Source organism: Vigna angularis, chromosome 10 (assembly GCF_016808095.1).
Source record: "Vigna angularis cultivar LongXiaoDou No.4 chromosome 10, ASM1680809v1, whole genome shotgun sequence".
NCBI lineage: Eukaryota > Viridiplantae > Streptophyta > Magnoliopsida > Fabales > Fabaceae > Vigna > Vigna angularis.
This window is the reverse complement of record NC_068979.1, coordinates 10,865,036-10,875,449: the sequence shown is the minus strand read 5'-3', so window position 1 is coordinate 10,875,449 and position 10,414 is coordinate 10,865,036. Positions and strand designations below refer to the sequence as shown.

At 29.7% G+C, this 10,414-nt stretch overlaps 1 protein-coding gene across 1 annotated transcript; it reads right to left on the bottom strand.

Moving 5' to 3' along the window:
- Positions 1 to 3,312: 3,312 nt before the first annotated feature.
- LOC108335464 (protein CYCLOPS-like) lies at positions 3,313 to 8,988 on the bottom strand. Its single transcript, XM_017571484.2, has 11 exons — positions 8,207 to 8,988; positions 6,955 to 7,001; positions 6,550 to 6,690; positions 6,326 to 6,377; positions 6,193 to 6,245; positions 5,314 to 5,981; positions 4,786 to 4,829; positions 4,651 to 4,696; positions 4,204 to 4,252; positions 3,972 to 4,100; positions 3,313 to 3,706 (listed from the first exon to the last, which is right to left on the bottom strand). The coding sequence occupies exons 1-11, from the start codon at positions 8,390 to 8,392 to the stop codon at positions 3,583 to 3,585; spliced, it is 1,539 nt and encodes a 512-aa protein (XP_017426973.1). The 5' UTR covers positions 8,393 to 8,988; the 3' UTR covers positions 3,313 to 3,582.
- Between the last annotated feature and the right edge of the window lie 1,426 nt (positions 8,989 to 10,414).

Below are 10,414 nucleotides of genomic sequence, written 5' to 3'. Positions count from 1 at the left end.
TTGACAACTTTTTTTGTTTGTGATATTTCGAACACCATTTTCTATCTTCAAGAATTTTCATGGCCCTTATGAGATTCAGTTTGATTAGAGATAACAATTGACGTCTCATTTCAATCATTTGATGAATGTAAATTCCATTAATTGTTCAACAGTATTCATATATATATTTTTACTGCAAATTTAAGTTAATTGTTCGACAATATAATATTCATATATTTTGTTTGACTGCAAATTTAAGTAAATTGTTCGAGAGTATCATATTCATATTTTCTTAATATGTAAAATAAATACACGAGATGTGTCGAGCCACTCTTTCAAAATGTTACTAGTCGAATTTGTTTCCAGAATAATTGTTTACTATTGCATTTTGACTAAAGTAATGACATAATTTTATGCTTTAATTCTAAATGACCATAGCGAAAGCTTTGAATAAAAACCTTGTCCGGATTTTGACAATTGAGCATTTTTTTTTTCTTGCACCTGGATGATTATTACTAGCACAATATTCTAACAGCAAATAAAAAAAAATTAAAATATTATCTTTTACTGTATCAAGTTTTACATTGCGGCTGCTACTGCCATTACTGTCACTTTATCTTCTTTTTTGGCTGCACGTCCAACTGTATCCTTGTTCTCTACTGCATTCTTTGATAGTGAGAGAAAAATATTGAATTGGTGCAAAGTTTGTTCTGAAAAGTTTAGCATTTTAAACGTTTTAGAAAACTTATTATGAAAATCTTGTTTCAGAAAACATTTCATGTTCTGAAAAGTTTGTTCTAGAAAACATGTCATATGTTTTGAATAATTTATTTCAATAAATTTATATTCATTTTATATATTTTGGAAATTTTATTTAGAAATATTTCTGAATTAAATTGTTCGAAAGTCACTATGGTAACCATTTTAAAAATTATGGCGGTGGAGGAGACAAATACCTTCAGCAACGAAGTTGAATAGTTTGAGTTAAAACCTTATTTTGTCTGAATAGATTAAGACATTGATTTTATATACAGATCCGGATAACCCAATCAGCTAGATTATTAGATAATTGAATTCCTTTGGTTTTGCTATTTTGGATTCTTATAAATGTCTGGGTTCAAATTTTATATTTGATTTATTTTATTATTGATAAAAGATTCAAGTTCAACACTTTTTAAAAGTGTAACAATGGGATATTTCATATGATTAACAGTAAAATTGTCAACAAATAAATAGGAAGGATTTTAATTTACATATAATACAATTTATAAAACTAATAACATCAAATTTAACTGATGAAAGGGTTATGTCATGCATATTTTAAAAAATTTAATAACTTAATTGAACCCTGAAACAGTTATATTGTTGTATTTTTTAAATTGAAGGACATGTTGATTTCTTTCTAAATAGAGATTCCAAAATAAATTATATCAATAAATGATATGATAAAAAGATAATTAAGTATTTTTTTTAATTTAATATCTATTTATTATATAAATTTAGCATGATTATATAACGCTGTTTTCTAATTAATTTTACCTTATTGAGCATTATTAAATACTATATATCTTAAAATTTTGCTCAATCTCCCCTCTTTATATCTCATTTTACTTTTTCAAAATTAAAATGTGTTGGAAAAGGTGGTATAGTTACTAACATGAATATTGTTAATAGGTTTTGTTATGTTTTAGTCTCTTAAGTTTGGAATTGAAATTCTTTTTTATTTCTTAAATTAAAATGTGTTGACTGCGATCTCTCAAATTGAGTAGAATATGAATTTATTTCTTAAGAATAAAACAGTTTAAAAAATTATTTTTTAATCCTCAAATTTAATGTTTAGAAATTAAAATCATATCTTCTTCACTTTAAAGAATTTGAGTAAACTTTTTAAAATTTGAAGAACCAAAATTAGAACAATCTTAAATTTTTAGAGACTAAAAAACGATTGTATATTACATTGTAATAATCTAAATTTGTTATGATTGTAATGACTTTTTAAAATAGTTTTCGGTTATTTTAATGATGTAACAAAAATAAATAAAAATAAAAAATATTTTTTTTCAAGTAAAAGAAATTATAGATTAGTAAGGGAGATAAATATTATATGATATTTATTGCATACATAAACAAAATTTTCAATTATGACATTGGTTCTAGAAGAAAAAATTTAGTATTTGTTAGTTCAAATCGAATCTTTCATCCCTAACCCTTCTTCATTGAAGGTCATATAACAACTTGGAGGAACATAATATAGCACTAGAAATAATGGTTTGAAGTTGTTAAAATCATTGAAAATTTGTAACGACTTATCAATTTATTATATATTTTTCATAATAAATACTGTCGATTTTTACTATAGTTAAATTGCAAAAACTTAAATGCTCTTTATACATCAAATGCAGCTTAGTTTGAGTTTTACGTACATTTGTTACAATTATTTACCATTATTCAGGTGATTTATTATTATTTTTTATTAAAATAATTTATTTAAATACAAAATTGTTATTATATTCAATTATAAAAAAGAAAAAACTTCTCTAGACATTAATAATATTTCTTTAAAAATTAATTAAAAAAATAACATTTTATCTTTATAGAAATTATTTTAGTTAAAATAATGCGACCTATAGTTATTTATATACATAACTAACTTATCTTCTCCGCATTTCAATGTTCAGTTAAACCTTTCACTAATTAGTTAATATATGTGAGAAAAACACAATGGAAATTACAAATATTGTATTAAGATTAATATACATGCTATATGAAAAATATACAATAAAGTAAGACAGGGCTAATTTGTTTAGGTAAAAACTTGTACATTAAAGTTTAATGACTTGATTAAGGAATGTAATAAAACATCAAACAAAATTATAACAGTGATATAAATAACAGTCCATACTTTTGTTATTGTGCATAAAAGAATTTGCAAATACTTGTACATTTCACCCTAAGAAAAATCATGTAAATCGAACTTTTAAATATTAAGATAACAAAAGAATAAATACTTTATTATTTAATATAGGATAGACCATTGATAATTTGTTATACCATAGTAGACTATACATTTAAGGGTGAAAATGTATTTAAATTATATTTAACCCCTCGGCGATGTACGACAATGGATGAAAAGAGAAAGGAAGAAACAGAATTTAAACTATCTTAGACCTTGACTTGAGAAATTATTGGATGTGATAGAAACAAATCTGAAATCACTTATGAAGAATTATTAAAACAAAAAATTTAGGAAATGATTCTTGTAAGTTTCTTAGATGATAAATTCAAGAACATATCTTCCAATCATAATAATGTCTAGGTTGATAAATGCACTCATCTAAGACTCTAAACGACCATGCTTTAATTTACCGTATCAAAACCCTTGTTCTTGCCTCTAAAATCTCCAATAAGAATTAGATTGTACCAAAAAACATTATCACACTAACAATTTAGAGATCCAAGCATTTATATTTTACCAAAACAGAATCCAGAGGTTCACTATTTACCATCATTTGGTCTGAAAGTTAACTGTGGTAAGATTTTTTTGTCAGAGCTAGTCTGAACACTAAATAGTTTCTGAGCAGAACGTAGAGGGGAAACAAAACATTATATTTTTCCAGTTTCAGAAAGAATTCTTTCAATCTCTTCAAGGAGACGTTCCTTTTCATCTGCCAAGTCTTCATTCTGCTTCTGAAGATCCTCTATCTGCTTTGTTTGTTCAGAATCCTTCCTGAAAATTTACAGTGTTTGAGTTCAATGTATCAAATTTAACTGCTAAAAGGCAATCTTGTGTGGGATATATGTAGTCAATCCAAGCAAAATTGACTCTGCAATATTCAAGATAAAATGTGTTTTAAGTCATTGAAATTAACTAGTTTTAGTCTCTATATTTTTAAAACAATGATTTTAGTTCTTGTGTATTGCTTATAATGGTGTGTTAAGGCAACCAAAACACATATTACACTATAGACTAAAAGTGATTTGATTTTGATTACCTATTCATGAAGGATAAGTTAAGTTTCAGCGACCGAACTTCCTTCTCAAGGTTTTCACACCGCTTCAAGACAGTTTGCATATCAGAGGGAACTGATGGTGTCAAATTTCTTTCCTTTGCCTCAGCCATTCTGCTTCACAATGTTGTTATCATTAGAATAAGCCTTAAAGAGGTTAAAACTAGAATAAATGTTATATTACATAGGATGAGACTGTGTGTTTATTTCAACATACTTCCTTGAACGCTCCACTCTACGCTTTTTTGTGCTGTCTCCTTTCTCCTCTGCATAATCATTTGGTAAGAGGGACATAGTCAAATTATGAAGAATAGCTTAAAATAGAGAACTTTCTCTGCATTTTTGTCACATGGCCAAGTAACATAAAATGCTGTGTGGCATTCACCACAAGGTGAAATTTTCAGTAAAATTAAATCTTTGAACTGATAAGAAAAATGTCTACCCTGCAAGATTTGACCAGATAAAGCTATTTGCATAGGTGTTTCATTAAGAGAAAGAGCTATTAACAATTTTTTTTATTACATTGCTTACTAATAATCTTGACCTGAGGTTTCTAAAGTTAAGGTAAAAAGCTTCACAGAGGGTCAAGCAACAGAGAGGATCAAAGTTACAGAGTATTCTTTAGAGAAAAATAACTCCATTTAATATAAAATAAAATGGCTACCTGAAACAGCTGATGTTACTGAGCCGTATCTTTCTAGACTTTTCCTCTGCACAATTTGGCCAGATTAATTCATATTAAAAAACTGTTAAAATCTTTTGGTAAAGTCACAATTGAAAAAAAAAAAGTAGGTTATACCTTCCGGTCATCTTTTATATTATCCATTATCTGTTCTCTGACACCTGCATTTCCAAAGAAAACACAGTGTAATTAAAATAAATGGGCATGGCTAGAAATTTAAATAATCAAGAAAAGATTCATTTTTTACCTTATTTGTTGTGTAAAGGATTTTGATCTAATATGATACTTGTGTGCTAAGTATGATTATATAAAAAAGCTGAAGAAATTACGGTGGGGGCTTCAAGTTAGTAGTCACTACTGTAATGCATTTTTTTCCACATAAAATGCTACTACCAAATTCAACTGATTTCAATTCCTGAGCATAATTCTGCATCCTTATTACTATTTCCAAAACTTAATAATTTGGCAAGATTTTAAAAGTATCACTCAAAAAGAGGCAGCCCCTGTGTACAATCTTTTGTTGACCTCATACAACTGGAGAAAAAATAGATAGAAATACCAAAGCAAATGAATATGATGCAAGAAGTGAAATGAACAATGATTTAGGCAAACTAATGCAACTCCATCATCATGTAATTTTCATACCTTTGACTCTGTTTTGAGTATTTTCTGAACTTCTACTCACTCCCACTTGTTTCCAAGGGCTTTCACAAAGATTTTGATTTGAATTACTGGGGCCTTCACATGCATCTAAACCAGAAGAGATTACTGGTGCAGCAGCAGAGGATTCGCTTTGAGAAGGTTCACGAGAAACATTTGCAACATATGTTTGGTTTGTCTGATTAGCAAAACCATCCGAGCCAAAGTAAACTCCAGGATCCTTAATTTGACCAGTGGAAGCTCCTTGCACATTTATTAGCTTTTGATGATTCCAATTTTCTTGTTCTTCGCTAAAACCAGTTTGGAAAAGTGGTTCTTGAGGATAATAAAGTCCATTTAAGCTATCTCCTGCAGCTTCTTTCTCAACTTGGTTCCATAGTCTCTTGCGTTGCAATGTACCCTTTAGCATACTAACACAAGATGATACTTTATCTGCATTAACCATTTGATGAGCGTGGAAGGTAGAAGAAGATGAGTTAGATGGAGACATGAACGATCCCTTTTGGCTTGGAAGCTCACACACAGTAATGTAATCAAAACCGTTAAAATTTGCTATTTCTTGTTTTGTTGAGTCCACAACATGTTGAGGGGCCATGCTCATTGATTCCATTCCTTGTTTTGTTTGAGAATTTTGCATTTCAGTATACTTCCGCCTGCAAATAAGTAGTTTGAACTTTCTCTCAGACAAATGGTTCAAATTAGCTCACAACAACAATGAAGTAAAAATCTAAAACTTTAGGATCTAATGTATGACTTTGTATCGATGTAACCATATAAAATCCAACGGAGGAACTAATATAGTGCAAGTGCCTCTTGTAAACATGACTTTGAAGAACAGAAATACAAAGGGTGTGGTAATGATACCTCAATTCAGAGGACCGGCTTCTTGTTACTCTTTGATCACTAAGAAACCAGGCCTGCATTAATAATTAGACATTGAAGGGTCATGAACCTTTGTGGAACTAAAGCTTAAGTAACGAGTTTGGCATATACAAACCTTGGCCAGAAACAGGTCACTGCTAGATTGTAGTTCTCTGTTAACAGGATCTCTGAAAAAAATTTGCAGATATTGAACAACTTTCTAAATCATATTATTTCTTGATGTTGACAAAGAAATTCACAGCAAAGATAATAATGAAGAAACAATAAAGTCCAATGAATAAAATTAGGTTTGCAGAGATTTCATATGAATAGCAGTTTGAGGAAGACTACAACAATTACCTGATTTGAAAATTGATGTCACCTGAAACATCATTTGCAAAAAGGTTATTTTGCATGTATAATTTGTCATTGTTTCTTCCCTCTGAAGCTACACTAACACGTTGTTCATTAGACACATTATTTGCAAGTTCGGTGGAGATCCTGCGGTTTCAACACAATCACAATTTCAAAACAAAACACGGATTAGGACTTAATGCATCAGGAAATTCGTGTGTCATCCCAGAAAATGCATAATTAAAAATTAAAATTATTGAAACCAAGATTCGATGAAGGATCAACAGGAACACCACAGTTAATTGCTACTGAATATCTTGATTAACACTATCATGATAGACATACTTTTCTTAATTTTGAAATTAAACCAATTATACTAATAAAATGTGTTACTTTCACAAACATACTCACCTCTTTGATAATCGACTGTTTAGTCCCATGCTTGATGAATTGTACCCCTGATTTACAGAACAGATATCATCAATTGAAAGAAAGTGGCAGAAATGAAGCATGAAGAAACGTAAGGTAAGAAGTATCCAAGTACAAGTTCCCTAGTCAAAAAAATGTCTATATACAATTAATTGATCATCAAAAAAACTATTGTAATTGTTGTGGCCTGGTAATTCAACCCTTCATGACATAACATGCTTTGGATAAAATCCAAATAGCCTTTCTTTTGTTGGGGTTAAAGGGCTTCACATGTTAAAATGGCAATACTTTTTCATCATTCTTTTTGCTTGCTCAGCTGTTTTGTTCAACCAGTGTTTCTTTAAGGAGAAAAATCAGTGGACTTTGATTCTTCAATTAATATCCACAGATAAATCCTCATTAATCTTTACTCTTTACCTTCTTCACCGGCATTTGTCGTGTGATATTGTCTCTATCCTTGTATATTATAGTTTAAAAAGACAATACCAACTAAGAACAGTTTTTAGAATTACTTTACTGTTATGTGAGGAGAACAGCCTTCATTTCACTGCAAATTTTTTTATCAGAATGAACTAGAGCATTGTTAGAAAGAAGAGAAGGATCAGCAAGTTCGGAATGGTTTATTCTCTAACCTACCTACCTAAATATAAGCAATAATCACGTAATATATCAATACGATTCATGAAAGGTGGTATGCATTTTAAGGGCTACAATATGAACAAAGTATAGGCAGACACTGTCAATTTCATATATTAATAGGTAGTCTTGTTCTCATTTCAAAAATCAGGGAGACTAGGATTCGTAGCTATGACAATCAAAATAGAGTTTCAACTTGGTTTGCAAAATTAAAATTTACATCAAATGTCAACAAAGGTTCAGAGGTAAAAATCTGATTCTGATAGAAAGACAACACCAAAAGCACATAAGGAATCTGAGTTGTGTTCTTAAATTATGCAGGGTGAGGGGTTTCATATACTCTTGGTAGGGGAACTGATCTTGAATGGGAAACCCAGAAGAATGGTAGTTGCTAAATTGTTCATCCTCTACTAATCATGGTCAACTGGTATATCTGCTCAAATGTACAAACTATGAAGTTCAGGAATTGTTTAGAAACTTGGAACGAAAATATGCATGTCAAGAAAATTTGCTGCTTTGATCTTACGTTCAACAAAAACAAGAACATAAACAACAAACATCAAAGTAACATGATCTTGTGTCATATACAGTGACTTGCCTCTCCATTTGTTAACCAACGTTTGAAGAGCTCTTCACTGTCGGTGCGGAAGCTTTGTGAAACAGCCTTGAATCCCAACATATCCATGGTAGGCACTGGCATACCAATAGGACTCTCCATCACTGTCTTCAGGAACAACTCCTCACTTGTATTCTTGTATAAGCCAGAAAAACCCCTCCCTTCCATTTTCTTCTACCTCAGGTCAACACTTAAAGCTGCTGGATACTGTTTTCAACTCAAGTTTGGTTGAGCCTTTCCGGTTTCTCAACAAAGCTTTCAGCTGAATTCTGTGTCGTATATGATAATACCATCATCCAAACCCAGAGGAATAAATAACCTACTTCATTTCTCAAACGTATATATCACTCTCTGAAAATTCAACCCCACAATCCAAGCCTCTAAACTCTGTCAAACTAGAAAATATTACTTTAGAAAAAAGGAAGAAAAAAACAAAGAGCTGATGAGTACCAGTGCAGAAACTGTTTTATCCAAACTAACATGCAACACAGGAACAACTCCTGCAACAATTAACACGTGAAACTTCACAAAAACACTTTTATAGGAAAACAACCTGTGTAAGGACACAGTATTTACTTTGTTCCATGACAAAAGCTGAATTGTAAATTCCTTTTCTCACTAATTAAACAAACATCAGAACAGTGGCATCTAACAGTGAAAAATAAATTCTCTAAAGATTCTTTGCAGCACTAATTTGTCTCTTGTGTGCCCCCAAAGTGAAAATGTTGCGGCGGTAAAAATGAAGTCTTGAATGGTTAGAGACCGCGTGGAAGTTTAATGGGCAGGTTTAAAAGTAAGTAAAGTTTTTAGCTTTTGATCGAAGCAAAGAGAAGCATTACATTAAAATAATGATGGTTTGGTCATCTTAAGCAGTAAACAAATGCCGCAGGTGGTACAATTGGAAGAGGTTAGTGTGAAAGGGACGTTGAGGAATATTCAATGGATTTTCTGGTTTTAAAATTGGAAGCTGTTGAGATGGCGCTTTCATTGTTGGCTAAGCACCGCAGCAACGTTCTTTCAACTCTCTTCATAGAATGTGAAAATCATTGCTCAGTGCTGCTTACATGCTGAACATTAAATTCCATGTCTCATGAATCATTTACATTTCAAGTTTTATATTTTAGTCATAAGAATTGAATAACATAAGAAAAAAATTATCATAAACTAAAAACTAAATAAGGAATTTATATTTTAGTCATAAGTATTTTTTATTTATTTAATAGTGATGCACCATGTAATAAGAGATCATTATTGAGAAAGAAGAAAAAAAAATCTTTTTTCAGTTCAAATTAATTTATACATAAAAATAATTTATAAATTTTCTTACTTTCAAATCTGGTTCAACTATTTTTCTTCAATTATGTTTTAATCAATAGGATTTTTCTTTTTCTTTTGCTAACTGAGGACTATGTTATTACACTTAGTTTAGTGTTTTTAATATATTGTTATCTTAATATACGAAAAAAATGCACATTTCTAGCTTAGATAAATTATGTGAGTTGCATTTAAAGCGTGATCAATTATAGCATATCATATGTCTTTATTAATAGTAATATTATACATACTATTCTTAAATGCTTCCCGAAATTTAATACACAACATTAACAATTATTAATCTCAATTTTAGTTATAATTTGAAGTGCAGAAATATAAACATGAGAAAATTCTATTAGTATATGTAACAAAAACATACTATTAATCAATTATTTTCATATTTCATAGATATTAAGTAATAAGACATGATACAATAAATAAATAAATAAATAAATATATATATATATATATATATATAAATAAGTATATATATATATATATATATATATATATATAAATAAGTGTATATACAATCATCCAATTAATAAAACATAGTCAAGTATCAAAATATTTAAAACTCTTTTACATAGTACAAAAGTCATATATATATATATATATATATAGATAAAACACCTTAAAATAAATCATAAAATAGTTTTAATATTGTTTACCACCGTCATATGCATTCACTAGTAAAAAACGGGGCTACTAACATGTCCATTATGTTTCGGTTGATCAAAAACCAAAGCATAAAATGGGATAGTAGCATTTTTAAAATTATTGAGAAAGTATACGCCTCGGTTCTATCTTAACCGAAGCCATAAAATCCTTACAACCTCGGTTATAAAGGTAATCGAAGCCATAAAGCCCGCAAAA

Excerpts from the sequence above, each read along its gene's own strand:
- LOC108335464 (XM_017571484.2), bottom strand. The coding sequence starts at position 8,392 with ATGGAAGGGAGGGGTTTTTCTGGCTTATACAAGAATACAAGTGAGGAG. Across the intron at positions 4,697-4,785 it reads ATATAAAAGATGACCGGAAG|AGGAAAAGTCTAGAAAGATA; the intron begins GTATAACCTACT and ends CAAATTGTGCAG. Across the intron at positions 3,707-3,971 it reads AACTTATCCTTCATGAATAG|GAAGGATTCTGAACAAACAA; the intron begins GTAATCAAAATC and ends GTAAATTTTCAG.